Genomic DNA, 16,938 nt, shown 5'->3' with positions numbered 1-16,938 from the left:
GCAGGATCCACCCGAACGTTTGTACTATAACCTGGCAATGCAGCAAATAAAAGAACGGGCATCGAGCAGTTTGTCCATCTTATCAATACACGAACATGAATTAATGGGCTGTTACGCTGTCACATTTAAATAAAGTGGAGAAGCTTTAATAATTTAAAAGAGAATAACAGTCTTTCCATTAATGTGTGTGTGTGTTTAAATGAAAGGAGAAAGTTTTAATGTGTAAAATGAGAAGGGGGAGACAGGAGGGGCTGAAAGCAAGAGTCTCCCCTTACTCTAGCCTCTCTCTCACACACACACACACACACAGTGCCTGTGTGCACAAACAGAAACACTTATCTGCCGGGATTTATTTTTTACTCTTTTGAAAGGTAAAGTGCAGGTTAATTTGTTTTAGTTTTACTTTATTATTTTTATGTATTTATTTTTTTGGGCTGTAGAACGAATAATTACATTTGGTTTACGAGTGTTTTGGAATACGAGCCCACTTCCAGAACGAATTATGCTCATAATCAGTGGTTCTACTGTATATTCAAACTATTTACATTTGTAACGGTCCACAGATTCATGAGTCTGCTTGTTTCATTTGATACTTTGGGGAGGAAACGAAGACCAAATTAATTTTCAGAATTAATTTTTTAAAATGTGAAGCTCTCATATATTCTACATTCATTACATGTAAAGTGACATTTTAAGCCTTTTTTTGTCTTAATTTTATTGATTACATCTTATGAAAAAAATCCATTATCTCAAAATATTAGAATATTTTTTAAAGATCAATCAAATAATGATTTACAGTACAAAAATTATGAACTTTCATGTTAATTTATGCTCTCAGTATATATCCGAGACTTCATAGCACAAATTACTTCAGCGGGGCCTGGCATAAAAGCCAGTTAAGATTTCTCATGTTATCTCTGGTTTAGGAATTGCTTGCTAATAGAGATGCAACACTTTTAGCCCATTTCTTGAAGACTTTTGTGTAAGGTGGCTCTTGATGCATTGACTCCAGGTTCACCCCACTCCTTGTTAAACCTTTCTTTTAAAGTTTTGGTATCAGCTTTGCTTGACAATATTCCTACAATATGGTAACAATTCTGACAATATTTTGACCATAGCGGTCATCCTTGTTAGTTCTGCTCTTTTTTCTACCACACTTTTCCCTTCCAGTCAACTTTAAGAGAATATACTTCTATACAACCTTCTGTGGCTTCAACCTCCTTGTAGAGGGCATTAATCATCATCTGGACAACTGTGGAGTCAACAGTCTTTCTCAAACTCGAAATGAAACATTCTGATTCTTTGAGATATATTTGATTTACATGAGCTATAAGCTACTGTATAATCATAGAAATAAAAACAAACAAGGCTTGTAATATTTTCCTTCAAATACAATGAATCTAGAATATACAATTCCACTATTTAAATTTAATTTAATAAGAAAATTTACTTTTTCACGATATTCCACTTTTTCCTAGGTTTTACAAATTGACAACTGATATAAATAATATTAATGCGTAAATAAAATTGGGTGTAGTCTTTATACAAGGCACATTTAAGTCAAAGCGGGACTTTTGATTTTTCAGTATGACATTCTTAGTTATAAGGCTCCGAGCTATGTCTTCTTTAAATCACTTGCACTATTCAAATGTTTTACTGTGGCTGAGAGTCTCATCATCGCACTGTGCTTAAAGTCTTAAGTAAATGTCAGAATCAAATTGCTTTTGGGTCTTTGTTTCAGAGAATTTATCACAAGTCCTATTTTGACTTGAACACCACTCATAGATTAGTATAAGACACAAAGTATGTATGTGAATGAAAGTACTACTTTACCAGCCTTTTAGCTACATTTGTACACTGCGCTTGTCCCTTTTTAGGTGGAAGCTTATGGGATGGCAGTGTAAGCTCTGCATATTTATTGCTTAATCAAAAGGATGTTCAGTCATTATCAAGTAAAGGATGATACTTTGGGTCATGAATGTCTTTGTTTAGACTGTTATTGCTTCTCTTAGACCTGGGGAAGCCTGCACACACATTTGTATAGATCCCACAGTTTGCACGAAACTGTGTGAAGGTGTCCAATCTTTTAGATGTAAAATCCGTGACTCATTAGATTTTAATACAGAAGACTACTTTCCACATATTAACTGTATAATCTTTGTGGCAGATTTTTGTTATTGTTTGAGAGACTTTTTACTAATAAGATCAATTCAGCTCATTATTTTCATTATCTTGTTACGTGTTACATGTTATTTACTCCGGGTACTCCGAGTAAAGACCTGCAGATTAGGCTAACTGGCGTTCCCAACTTACCCAGTATGTAAATGAGTGTGTGAGTGAGTGTATGTATGTGCCCTGCAATGGTTTGGCACTCTATCCAGGGTGTACCCCGCCTTGTACCCTAAGCCTCCTGGGTTAGGCTCCAGGCCCCCAGCCTGACCCTGAATACAGGATAAAGCAGTATACATGATGAGTGAGTAAGTGAGTAGATATATTGACCTGAATTAAAATACTTACTGAGTAAAGTGTAAATATAGTTTAAAGTTTACTTTTTAAGCAATTGTAGCACATTTATTCTGTGATAGACCAATATAAATTTAATGAAGTTAAAATAACACATTTGTTTGTTAAATAATAGTCTAGTTTTCACTTTTACCTTGCGTTTCAATTATATCTACTTAATTTATTTTTTTTCACTTAGTGTAACTATTGCTTTCACTTGTGATTATGAATTTTATACATCATTTCTGGGGCGTCATTTCTGGTGTACCAGAGGTCTGGGCCCCTTGTTTCATTGTATATGCTCCTCTTGGAGAATTTAGGGGTTATTCTCAATAGAGAATTAAAACTTGATGCCCAGATTCAATTGCGTCAGCTGATGATTTTGACAGAACAATTTATGCTTTTATTTGCTCAAGACTGGATTACTTGCAATGCATTTTATGTTGGGATAAACCAGTTATCCCCTCCTTACTTCCAGTTAGTTGTCTTTTAACAATCATTCATAGGCATGAACACATCACCTGTTCTATGCTTGTTCTCCGCTTTCTCTATTGGCTACTAGTGCATTTTAAAATGAGAAACCTAGAGTTTTGAGAGTTCTAAGATATTATTGTTCATTTATAAGGTGTTAAATGGACTTGCACCGATCTTTTGACTATGCAGAATCAACACAGGTGCTTAAGGTCTTCTGGCCTTTTGGTGTTGTCTAAAGGTGCCCAGGTTGAGGTTCAGGCGTTTGGGTGATCAAGCATTTGCCATGGTTGCAACAAAATTGTGGAACTCACTTTGACCAGACATATAGTTAATAACAGACCTAGCCCTCTTTGAATATAGAGTCAAGACACATCTGTTCACTGTTGCATATCATTCCCACTAGATCACAGTCCCACTAGAGCATGATTTTATTAGAGGTTTTATCCTTAATTTTTATGTGTTAATTTTATGTTTTTGTTGTTGTTATTTGTTAATCTCACAGTTTTATTACAGCTTTTGAAAATTTTATGTTTTATTTTTAAACTTGTAAAGCACTTTGGGCAACTGTCAGTTGTTTAAAAGTGCCATTTAATAAAAGTTTTGATTTGGTTAGATTTGATAATGTTTTTGGTTCACATAAACCTTTTTGACAGTACAGTGGAACCCCGGATTACGAGTTACAAGTTTACACGCGATTTACAAGTGTTCCGCAAGACGAGCAAAAATTTTTAATAAATTTTTACTTGAAAAACGAACATTGTCTTGGTTGAGTACTGAGTATCATGTATCACGCATGCGCTCCTTGTTTTGACACTGAGCATCACTTGATCACAACTAAGCCAATGTTTTTCTCTCTCTTGCCCGGCGGAATTGTATGTAATTGTCTCCCCTGCTAGGTGAATACACACACACACACACACACACATGCATGCACACTCTCCGTCATACACAGAAACTCTGCAAGCACTAAGACCCAGCAGGTTGTGACCCAGCCAATCCGTAACTCAGAGCCCTAACACACTGAGCCACCAAACTCCATGGCACTCATATTAAAATAATTGTATTTATATATACAGTGAAACCTAAGATTGCAAACAACTTGGTCTGCAAGCATTTTGCAAGATGAGCAACATTTTTAAAATTAATTTTAACTTGTTAAATGAGCTTCTTGTTATACGAGTACTGTGGTACACATGCACTTTGTCTGTCGAGCATCATGTGATCACAACTGAGCCAATGATTCTTATATCTCTTGTGATGTGGGATTGTGGGTAATCCTCTCCTATGCTTAGTCCCAGTGCACATGTGTCACTCATATAGTTAACATCCATGCGCATGCACTGTTTACTGTGTGTGTGTGTGTGTGTGTGTGTGGGCATAAAACATTTTTTTTAAGATAAAAAGGCTGTAGCAGTGTGGGAGATGAATCTGTTTAGAGGAGTGATTCTGAAAATGTGTGTGTTTGTGTGTGTGTGTTTGTGTGTGTGCCCCTACACATGAAGCATTTTGTTTTATTTTGTGTTCAAGTGTAATGACTGTTCTGTAGTACTACAACAATAGTCTCCTTGAAGAAAAAAGGTTGAAAAGTCAGTGGAAGTGCGGGAGATTTATCTGTTTGAAGAAGTGATTATGGTAGTGTGTGTGTGCACGTGAGTGTGTAAAAATCGTCCTACACAGTATCTCCCACTGCCTCTGATCTCGTCTAATACCTGTCTGAGGCGCTACGCGAAGCCGAGCGTGCCGAGCCCATCCTGGCAGAACACCGCGGCGAAAGAGCCGAGCGTTTTCCCGTGGCTCGGGGCCGCTCGGTAGGTGAACCTAGCCGGGGACAGGGCTACCCGTCGCGGCTAGGCCTCGACTCAGCATCCGAGCTTTCGGGACGGCAAGGACCGCCGGACAACCGCGGCAACGTTCCCCGGCCTGAGGACAGCGTACCCCAGCAGCCGTTACAACTAGCTGCGGGGAAGCCGCCTCCCACAGCCGTCTCTGTTTCCCCAACTGCCGGGCCCAACTTCCGGTCAGGACGTGTAGGAAATCGCGCGGGCGTCTACGTGAACTGTGGCATGGACAACGTTTCGCTACGGGCACTCGTGGACACCGGCTCTACAGTTTCGCTGCTGCGCTGTGGAGTATTAAAACAGGGCGAGCACGGTTGTATGCTGCCGGCCCCAGCCTTGACTATTCGCACTGTGTCGGGGAGCTATTTGGAGATACGGGCCTGTCGCACTGTGCCAATTCCAATAGGTGCAATCAGTCTTTCTCATCCATTCTTTGTGGCAGACATTGAGGATGATTGTATCTTGGGGTTGGACATTTTAGAAAGGTGGGGTGCGGTACTGAATCTCGCTGACGGAACGTTACGTGGTAACTTCGGGTTAGCCAGGTTGCTAGTTCCCAAAGCGCAGCCGGACGTGTTAGTAGAGCGCACCAGGGGGGCGGAACTTCTGGTGGACGCGCCATGTAAACATCCGGTAGCAGACCGAGCGAGAATAATGGCCGAGCTTATGCAGCGTAGCAGCATGGGGCTGAGTCCGACACAGACCGACACAGTGAAGTCCCTTTTACATGAATTCGCAGACATTTTCGCGGTAGATGAGCGCGAGTGCACACATACTAATTTGGTGCAGCACACGATTGATACGGGTAACGCAGCTCCTGTTCGGTTACATCCGAGACGCCTTCCCTTAGCTAAACGAGCCATCGCCGAGCAGAAGCTGCGTGAGATGGCCGACTCGGGCGTCATAGAGCCAGCGTCCGGACCGTGGTCTTCACCGGTTGTGTTGGTGCGTAAAAAGGACGAATCGTGGCGGTTTTGTGTCGATTACCGGCGGTTGAACGAGGTAACGCGCAAAGATTCTTATCCGTTGCCGCGAATAGATGATGCGCTGGAACACGTTGCGGGCTCGGCGTGGTTTAGCTCGTTAGATCTGCGTAGCGGGTACTGGCAAGTAGAGCTCGCCCCGGAAGCGCGACCTAAAACCGCGTTCTCGATCGGGCAAGGGCTATGGCAATTCCGGCGCATGCCGTTCGGCCTGTGTAATGCTCCAGCTACCTTCGAACGGTTGATGGAGAAAGTGTTGGCCGAGATTCCTCGTAACCGGTGCGTCGTTTACTTAGACGATTTACTGGTGCACGGCAAGGAATTTGCGGCTCAACCCGAAAAAGTGTCAGCTGTTGCGGCAAGAGACCGTGTTTCTGGGACACGTGATTAGCGCTCAAGGGATTGCCACCGATCCAGCCAAAATTGCTGCGGTACAGAATTGGCCTGAACCGTTAAACGTGTTGCAGCTACGCACCTTCCTCGGGTTAGCCTCGTACTATCGTCGGTTCGTGAAGGATTTTGCCACGATTGCTAGTCCGCTGCACGGGCTCACGAAAAAGAATCAGCCGTTTCGCTGGGACGGGGTGCACGCGCGCGCTTTCACTCGGTTACGGGAAGCTCTGGTCACGTCGCCCATTCTCGGATATCCTGACGCGTCTCGTACGTTTATCCTCGACACGGACGCAAGCGATGTAGGGCTAGGGGCTGTACTGTCTCAGGTTTCCGAGGGTAAAGAGCGTGCTATTGCCTACTTCAGCCGCGCGTTGTCTGGACCGGAGATAAATTACTGCGTCACGGGGCGCGAGCTGTTAGCGGTCGTCGCGGCCCTTAAACATTTTAGGCCGTATTTATATGGGCAATTCTTCTCGCTGCGGACCGATCACGCTTCGTTGGTGTGGCTGCTTAGCTTTAAAGAGCCCGAAGGGCAGTTAGCGCGATGGCTCGAGCGGTTGCAGGATTATAATTTTACCATTCAGCACTGAGCGGGAAAACTGCATGCTAACGCCGATGCTTTATCCCGCCGGCCGTGTAGCAAAGAGCGTTGTCGGCACTGCGAGCGGGTTGAAGAGCGCGTGGGTGGTCGCGACATCGTACACTCTCTGACCCCCGTGAATGAGAACATCCTCCCTGCGCAGTCCTCCGGAGCCCCCGTCGGTAATCAGCCGACCGAGCCGGCGTGCAGCCGAGTGACTGCGTCGCCTAAATCATCGCCTGTAGTTGTTCCGCCTGTGCCGCAGATGGACTGTGACCAGCTCATTGCCGAGCAGGAGAAGGACCCGGCGCTGCAGCAGGTACTAGGTTGGGTTAACGCGGGCCAGAGACCGGATTATGCCGCGGTTGCTCACCTGGGACAAGAGGAAAAAGCCCTCCATTCGCAGTTTAATCGACTCGCGTTGCGGGGGGGCTTACTCTACCGCCACTGGGAACGGCCGTGCGGCGCTGGCGGGCACGGGACATTTTGGAGTCACTAAAACGCTGCGGCGGTTGCGCGCTCGTTTCTACTGGCCGGGCTGCCACACGGATAGTGAACTCTTTGTTCACAGATGCGACGTCTGCACGGCAAAGAAGGGCCCTACCCAGCGCTCGCGAGCACCCCTGCAAGACTTTTGGGTGGGGGCACCTATGGAGCGTATGGGCGTGGACATTCTCGGGTCGTTTCCCATTTCTGATCGCGGGAACCAGTATGTGCTAGTGGCCATGGACTACTTCACCAAGTGGCCGGAGGCATTTGCTGTGCCGGACCAGAGCGCTTACACCACCGCCCGAGTGCTGGTGGATGAGGTGTTCAGCTGATTTGGCGCCCCGGAGCAGTTACACAGCGATCAGGGACGTAACTTCGAGGCGGAGGTGTTTGCGGCGGTGTGTGAGCCCCTCGGGGTGAAAAAGACCCGCACCACGCCTCTTCATCCACAAAGTGACGGCCTCGTGGAGCGATTCAATCGGACGCTCACCACCCAACTCGCCATGCTAACCAGCGACCGGCAGAAGGATTGGGACGAACATTTGCCTCTCGTGCTGTGGGCATATCGCACAGCAGTGCAGGAGTCCTCTCAGCTGACACCAGCTCCGCTAATGTTCGGGCGCGAGTTGCGCACGCCTGTGGATCTTGTGTTCGGGCCACCTCCCCAGTCTGATTTACCCATGAAGCCTGGGTTGGATTATTTCTGTTCCTTAAAAGACAAACAGTTTCATGTCCATGAGTTGGCGCGTAGACACTTGGCGGACGCCGGTGTTAAACAGCGCCGCGTGTATGACACTCACAGTCGAGGGCGAGACTTTGCCACTGGGGAGCAGGTTTGGGTGTATTCCCCCGGAAGGAAAAGGGGGCTCTCGCCTAAGCTCATGTCTCACTGGGTGGGCCCCTGTACGGTAATCGCCCAGCTCTCTGAGGTAGTCTACCGGGTGAGGTTGACGGGGCGGTCGCGAGTGGTCGTGCTCCACCGGGATCGCCTCGCGCCCTACCAGCCCAACGCCAGCGGGACCTCGAACTCTGTAGAGGCCGGTCCGCCTCAGGGAGAGGGTAGCGGCCTTCCTTCCCCCGCAAAAAGACCCCGGCGTTCACAACGCCAGCGCCGACCACCGTCACGCTTTCAGGACTGAGTTCGCCATCGTGACCGGGGACGGTCACAGCTCGGGTGGGGGCAGTGTGGCGTGGGCGGGGTTTTGGGACTAGTAACCATCATGCTTTGGGGGAGGGGTTGTTAGGTGTTCACCCTGTCGAGGAAAGGTGGTTGGATTAGTGGCTTCGGCCAGGGTGTGTGTGTGTGAGTTAGAAGTGTGTCTTGTGATTGTGTGACTTGTTGAATGTGCCGTTTATGTGCTATGCTAAATAAAATACTCCCAGCCATTTGCATTGGGCAGCAAGGAAGCTCACTCGTCTCTCCTAATCCCTTCGTGGCGGTGAAAAACGCCACAGTATGTAACTAATGAATTTTAATTTCATAACACGTTTATTGAAATTAGGTGAGAATTTAAATTTCACCATTGTCAATGGCCCACATATTGTCACTCCTAGTCCCAGCCTGTATCCAACGAAACTGAGTGCTTTCTGTGAGGGCAGCATTGGGAAGAGGGACAGAAATTCTTGTCCATCTAAACAAAAGAAAAAAAAATGCATCATTAACAATCATATACAGTCCAAGCAAACATGATCATTCATGTATATAACTGTATACAGTGGAACCTCGGATTACGAGTAACGCGGTTTACGAGTGTTCCGCAAAACGAGCAACAATTTTAATTAAAAAAAAATTCTTGAAAAACGAGCATTGTCTTAGTTTACGAGCACCGAGTATTATGTTTCATTGTTTAGACACCAAGCATCACGTCATCACAAGTGAGCCAACGGTTTTTCTCTCTCTTGCAGCAGAATTGTAGGTAATCGTCTATCCTGCTGAGTGAATACACACACGGTCTATCCGTTAATGTGTGTGTGTGTGTGTGTGTGTGTGCACGCACATTTTACACACACCCACCCTGCATGCACAAACGAAAACACTTATCTGTCGGGATTTATTTTTACATTTTTCAAGGTAAAGTACAGGTTAATTTGTTTTATTATTACTTCATATTTTGTATTAATTATATTTATGTATTTATTTTTGGGGGCTGTAGAACAAATAATTTAAGTTTCCTTTATTTCCTATGGGAAAATTAAATTTGGTTTACGAGTGTTTTGGAATACGAGCCCGCCTCCGGAACGAATTAAGCTTGTAATCCGAGGTTCCACTGTATAACTAATGTTCTTTACTGTTTAAATTACATCATAAATTTTCATTTAAATTATTTTAATGTAAATAATGACAATGAAGATAATAAGAATATCACTTTTTCAGAATTTCAGTTTTTTTTAACAGTTAAGTAAGGAATTTAATTAGAATTTTGACCAGTCTGTGTCTACTAAGCAATTTAACGTTGGAGCCATTTTACTTTCTTACTTTCTTTGCCAAGTACTGCAGGACAGAGTCAGATACGTAAGACAGTGAACAACACCAAATCAGATTTGTTTTACTTCCTTACTTCAAACTTAGTAAACTCAGTTCAGCAGATTTTTCCCAGATCCTATGTATGTTTGGTTCATGAGTCTTTATAAATCTGTTTCAGATTTAACTGTGTAAGTAAAATAAATAAAATAATATAAAATCTGCCGCTTAATAAAATAATCATACACCTGTAAATACAGAAGATTTAGCATAGAAACACAATTTTTCATACACAAAATAAATATATGCTTATATTAGACAATATGCTTATATTAGTGTCAGGGGCGGGCTGAAAGGGAGTGGACCCAATAGCAGACAAACAGTGATTTCTCAGCGCTTAAATAACACACAAAAGCCTTGGTAAGTAAGTCCAGCAGCGAAAGAAGATGAATCTAGGAACATGAGTACAAATCAGAAATCCAGAGAGCATGCAAGGTCGTACACATTAGTCAGTCCGATAATACCAGGGGGCAAAGATGAAAGAACAGGCAGGGTTAAGAACAAAATTAGAGTATACAGATGAACACTCGGCAAAGGAATACGCGAGGCACACGAGTGAAATACTGCAGCACTGAATGGTTCTTCCGACATGCTTGTAAAACTGGGCCTGGTTTCCCTAAAACGCACACTTTTAGCGCATAAGAAAACTCTTTAACACTAGAAGCGCCGAGCAGCGGTCATTTGACCGCAAGGGGGTAAAAAAAAAAAATTATACTTCACACTCTATCAAAATCCAGGAGCCTCCTTTCATGACTTTTCCTAGTTCTGTAAACTTAATCACCCTGTATGCTTAAATTTTTAAAATCGCACCAGTAAAAGCCAGTATAAAGCTATTTTGCTCTTATTTACGTGAAATTGCTGACAGCTGCGCGCCGGTCATGCCGTTTCCTGCCTTTTCCAACCTGCGATTCTCATAGGGACATTTAGGGGATTTCGCTTTACTTAATTTTATAATGTTTTAAGAAAAGTCATTTGTCTGTTCATTCTGTTAGAAGCTTCCATGAAATTATCTCTAAAACAATATTGTTTTACATATTAAATATGTAATGACCCCTTCTGAGGATATAAAGCCTCATTATTAAATTTGAATAAATCAGATCTACCACAGCAGATAATAAACTATGCTATGTCATAACTGAAGCAAACATGACGATTATGCCTTGTTTCGTTCAGTGTTGCTAGGCAACGGACCACACGCCTAATCGGCAGGTACGTGGTTCACTTTGCCGCGGTGTATTATAAACCTGCGGGATGTTTAACTGCTTATGCTCATTTAATAAAATCGAGGGAAATGTGGAAGTGATGTGTGGCCACTGAATGAAAACTAAATCAAAGATTTCGGTAACTACACTGAGTGTAACATCTGCATAGTGACACTAAACAGCTAAACAACTTCACTTTTCCGTTTACCTCTGAGAAAAAAAAGCTGTATTTTGTTTGTTTATATTTAGAATGTTTATAAAAGTACAAGAAGTAGGCGCGCACACACACACACCTCCCCTGAGCCCTCGGTCAACATCTAATAACCGTCGATATGCAAATAAGTCAAGACGTAGCCTAATGTAGTGTCATGTCGGATTTCAGCGGTCACGGAGTGGAAAGACTTTGAAGCAGTTGCAGCGTTTTTTTAGTTACAACAAGCACAGCGATGAGTCCACGTTGTTTCACTGTTTATGAGATAGTGACACTAAACAGCTGAACAACTTCACTTTTCCGTTTACCTCTGAGAAAAAAAGCTGTAGTTTGTTTGTTTATATTTAGAGTAACATCTTCCAACCACCTAACATAGTCTATTGTTAGTTTAAGTTAGTTTAAGACTGCGCTTTTTTTCATTTGTTATTACAGGGGCGGCCTGGGACAAAAAAGTGGCCCTGGCCCACAGCAGCCCACACCATAATACATTGGCATATTAATGTAGAGATACATTTTTAACACCAGTTACTAGTATAAAAATATAACACAATCCAGAAATCAATGCTATTTGAACCTGTTATTTGAAGTATCACATATAAACATATAAACACATAAACATATAAATCTATAAAGACAATATTTTAAAAGGAATGGCAATAAAACTTAATAGGTAAGCTGAAATAAAATCAGTAGCAGCAGTAGCTCACGCTAGTAAACTAGTTACTTATTTTAATTATTATGGTAGTCAATATTAATACGAAATAATGCTGAGAAACATTATTTCAATTAATATTGACCACCATAAAAATTACTAGCACAACTTAATGCTGCTACTAATTTTATTCTGTTTGATTGCCATTCTTTTTACTTGGCTCTGGTGGATCAGGGGAGACGTGTTGGTCATCATCAGCATGTATTATGATGTGGGATGTGGTGCGCTGCTGCATCCAGCCTCACTGTCCCTGACCTGTTATAGGCAGAATCTGTTCATTTGAAGCATTTCACAGCATTTACCTCTAAAGCTTTTTCTTATTTTCGCGTAACCTTTTTTTCTTCCTCCTTTTCAATTATGTAAATTATTATTAATTTGCTCAGAAAATTCGCTGCATCGAGAAAGGATCAATATCTAAAATGTTTAAGATGCCCACGTGTGTGGACAAATAATACAAAAGTGTATAATCTTTAATAAAGTTAGCCTAATACAATATTGTTTCCAATGCTGAAGCAAACATAATTTTGTTTTAGTCTATTCATTGAATACAACGCGACAGCACGCTCCGAGGTGAAGCGCACCCACAGGTACTGTAATCCCCCATCTCACCTTTACGACAGGTGTGAAGTCATCAAACCGGTTTCGCTGCTGGGGGAATTCGCAGAATTGGGGGTTTTAAAACAAATTAACAAGACCGAGCAGACGTCAGACAGGGGGTTTGGTTGGTTAGAAGTGGCGCTGACGGCGGGGGGGTGGGAGGGAGTCTCGCCCGGGGAGCAATTCAGTGTAGAACCGCCACTGCCTATTCTCCACCACATCACGTACTTCCCTAATCTCCATCTCCGCGCTTTGCTTTTATAATGTGGAGCAAGCCCAAGATCATTTTAACGTAGCATTCATCATTCAAAGTTATTCATATCAATGTATAGTTAGTGTGATTTGAAAAGTGCTATAACTCCACCTGCCACAGTTTCAGCCCAGTAGAACAATCTGACTACATGTGAAGTGCCATGAAAAAATATTTGCCCCTTCCTATTTTTTTTCTTTGCATATTTGTCACACTTGTATAGGTGGAATTTCACCTAAACACTTTAGGTGAGAACGTATAGGTTAATATTTATAGGTGAGAACAGCTGATTCACACTTGGGGAGAGTGAATAATTTGCATTTGAATGTTGTCTGGCATTGTAAGCACACGCAGTGACACTAAAAGAACAATAGGATTAATAGGAATAGGAGGCACTAAAGAGGAGGATTTTAATTTAGACTATAAAAAAATAACCTGCGTCTATTTTTAGGCGTGCCAGCTGCCACTTTTTAGTTAGGAGTTTTCAAGACAAATCTTATAATGCCCACACGACATGCTGTTGAGCATGCTGTTTGCACCCCGCGCTATAAAATACGAGTACGACGGCCATCCGCGGACAGCAGTTTCTGCCTCCGTCCGCTTGCGCTGGCTCTTCTTGGAAGTCCCTGGGGCGCGTTCCATTTGCCCCACTTGCATGCCGCACTTCCCCGTTGTTGTGCGCGCGTCTCACTCACACCGCCTAGTAAAATCCACTGTAAACCAACAAACCCGAGTATTTTATAGCGCGGATTGGAAGCCTGGGAATATTAGCAAGGAGAGCTCTTCTTCACTATTCGTGCCTAATTCCGCAGCCCCGCTTCTTCGCATATCTGAAGGGGAGGGCGCCTAACTAGTGAGCGAGGAGCGTTATTGATTTGGGCGCACGCCGTGACAGGCTGAAAAAAAAACTATTGTCCTTAAAAATTTAACAGATGAGGACTCAGATTAATGTGCAAAATATATATAAGACTACATAGCCTCTATAAAACTTTTATTTAAGCGCACTCACAATAACGAAAAAACGTTGTGATTTTGTAAATGTTTGAAAGCAAATAAGCTGCGCTGTTCTGTATTGTTTTTGGTGAACTTGAGCACGTCAGAAAATGAACGCAAACGTTTTTTTTTTTTTTTAATGGTCAGAGTCAGTCTGCTTGCTGTTTTCCCGACGCGTTCATAATCATTAGTCTACTTCTGCCGGTGCGCTCTGGAAAACTCCATGCATGCGGCTGAGCGCTGATTAAAACTATGGAGTAAATGAAAGAGGAGAATCACGATGCCGAATCAAAGTCCTGAGCCCAAACCTTATTTAAATTAAATTAACAAATATTATAAGTAAAAAAACAATAGCCCACGTTTAGAAAACGTTTATAACTTATTTTCGACATGGGTTGGTCCGGTGTTATGCGCAGAGCGCCGGGAGATTTCCTGAAGCTCCGAAATCACTGGGGCAATTTTTCTAAATAGATGCTATCTTTAATAACTGATGGAGGTTTTGAGCTGTATACACACGCATTTTTAAGGGGTTTAAAACGAATTAATAAGTCCGAGCAGACCTACATGAAAGGTGAGAAGTGAGTAACTGAGCGCGCTGTCGCGGTGTATATACTGTACAACACACGTTTATCAACCTTTTGATAAAAACGCTGCCTTTTGTAAAGTGAAAGTGCTTTACAAAAGACCAACAGCTTTATTTCAGTCATGAATTCACAATCACATCACATTCCAGCTATTATTTCCAGCCGTGGTTAAATAATGGATGAAATAATTATTAAATGCTGGACACAAACAGCAAATATGATGATTATTATAAAAAGCCCGAAGAAGTTCGTGTTCATAAAATAATATTTACTTAATAATATAATATATATATATAGTTCATTCATGTTTTCTGATGATGTCGACACATTTTTACGTTTTAAATAAGATATGTTGGCATATTCACGAATCAGGACATTCGCATAGTTAAGTCTATCAGATAGCCTACTAACAGGAAATTAAATTAATTTTAACACCATTTAAACCGAGACATTGCCATGTCTTTCCCTGTTTTGTCCCTGTTAAAACATTACAAAAAATATATAAGAAACTTATTAAGAATTTTAAATCATGAATTTGGGCAGCTCATTTCATTATTATGAAAATAATATGAAGCACATATACACACATTCATCATGACAGATCTGTTGTAAAGCAAAATAAAATTCATGTTTGCTTCAGCATTGGAAACAATATTGTTTTAGGCTAAGTAATTATATGCAATTCTTTATTATACTTGGTCCGGCTTTTAGATAAAGTCCTTCCATGCGCCATCCGGCGGATATTCAGTGAAGCACAACACATTTATTTAAATTTCCGAATGTTGCTCACGGCAAGTCGCGGCACGCCGCGTGCTAAATTGCGGCGTCTCGCGGGAAAACAGGCGCAGTCTTAATGGCCACATCTGTAAATACTGTATTACTTTTCTAAGTGTGTTTCTTGAACTGTCCCTTAAAAGTCTTCTTAAGTCGCTGCCTCTTACGTCCGACATTGCAAGGTGCTGTCTACAGCGAAGGTACTGAATTAGCTGACACCGATTGCTTAGGAATTGATTTTTAACTCCTTCTGCATGACTTTGTAAAGAAATACAGCCCTTTCTATGCAAATAAACACTGCACAAAATTCTTCCAATAACGTTTATTTCGACATGGGTTAACTTATTAATAGCATTTCATAATAGACAAATATATAAATTAAGTCACCAAACTGTCACTTATATTTTACCTGTAGTGGCGGTGAAATGAACCGGGTATGCAATCATACAGATCTGGCCTTTAAAAACGCACGTTTTCGGGAAAGGGATCCCACGACTTGCCGCGGCTGCGTGCGGCAAGCTGTGAAAATGCCCTTAATTACCTGTAGGGGGCAGTCATGTTTCATTCTAAAGTATTGTGTGTCTACTGAAGCCGAAAAATGTTATGTCTCTTAGGTGCCCATTGACAGCAAGCGACAGAGCTCATAAAGCTCAAACTGATATGTATTTATTCTTCATTTTCATTCAGAATTATTAATATTATTATTATTAGTAGTAGTAGTAGTTCTCTGAATTTGTTACTATTTATATTATAACGCACCCGCGCGTGTGTGCAAAAGGACTACAAAGATGTATAATATGTTAGCCTATAACAGTATTGTTTTATTGTTTTTATGCGCTTTAAACATAGACGGGCACTGGTGGCTCAGTGGTAGGTGGTTCGCCAGCCATGCGGAAGGCCTGGGTTTGATTCCCAGCCAGTGCTCAAAATGCCGGTCTTATGCGCTAAAATGCCACGATATAGCCATTACATTATCAAGTTATGCTTCAGTACTAAATGCATGTTTGCAATTGATTTTTTTTTTCTTAAGCTATGAAACACATTAGCACTCACCTCACAGTTGCTATAATTTAATGATTATCATAAGCAAAAAGTGTAAAACAAAGGATTCACATTTATTACATTTTCACCCAGAGCGGGATTCAAACCAGGGTCTGGACGATTTTATACTATTATTTAAGCAACGCCACACCACGTGGAACGCCGCAAAAATGCTTCAATTTCATTGGCTATCACTGAGTGTCAGCTATTCACGACTGGCCCCAGTGGAACACAGAATTCCCGGGCTTTGACTGCGCTTTCTCCATTCGTTATTGCCAGGGGCGGACTGGGACCAAAAAGTGGCTCTGGACTTCCACTACGAGGGTGACAAATATGCAAAGAAAAAAAAAATCAGGAAGGGGCAAATTCTTTTTTATTTGGCACTGCACATGTAGTCAGATTGTTTTACTGAGATTGAGTGTTATAGCACTTTCAAAATCATACTAACTACACTGATATGAATAACTTTGAATGATATGAATAGCTTTTTACCACCTATGTCACTCAATAAGAAACAATAGGGAGGGATAGGGAGTCTCGCCCGGGAAGCAATTCAGTGTAGAACCGCCACTGCCTATTCACCACCACATCACGTACTTCCCGAACCTCGGACTAAACTCTGCGCTTTGCTTTTATAATGTGGAGCAAGCCCGAGATCATATTAACGTTAATTATCGCCAGCCGGAACGAATAGGCGGCTCCGTCCCTTTGCCGCCTATTCAGGGGGCCTACGGAGTGAGCGAGTAGCGACAGTAGATTTGGCGCACGCCGTGACAGATTATCATAATTTTCTT

General features: G+C 42.4%; 1 protein-coding gene across 1 annotated transcript in view; it reads right to left on the bottom strand.

Moving 5' to 3' along the window:
• The window catches only part of reln (reelin), a 1,039,407-nt gene that overhangs the window by 451,648 nt on the left and 570,821 nt on the right, over positions 1-16,938 (bottom strand). Inside the window, exon 20 of the mRNA XM_053500241.1 lies at positions 8,781-8,890. Coding sequence (XP_053356216.1) covers positions 8,781-8,890 — 110 coding nt within the window. The remainder of the gene's footprint in view (positions 1-8,780; positions 8,891-16,938) is intronic.

The sequence above is a fragment of the Clarias gariepinus genome, chromosome 7 (assembly GCF_024256425.1).
Source record: "Clarias gariepinus isolate MV-2021 ecotype Netherlands chromosome 7, CGAR_prim_01v2, whole genome shotgun sequence".
Lineage (NCBI taxonomy): Eukaryota > Metazoa > Chordata > Actinopteri > Siluriformes > Clariidae > Clarias > Clarias gariepinus.
The sequence above is the reverse complement of the archived record's forward strand: the minus strand, read 5'-3'. Positions and strand labels throughout refer to the sequence as shown.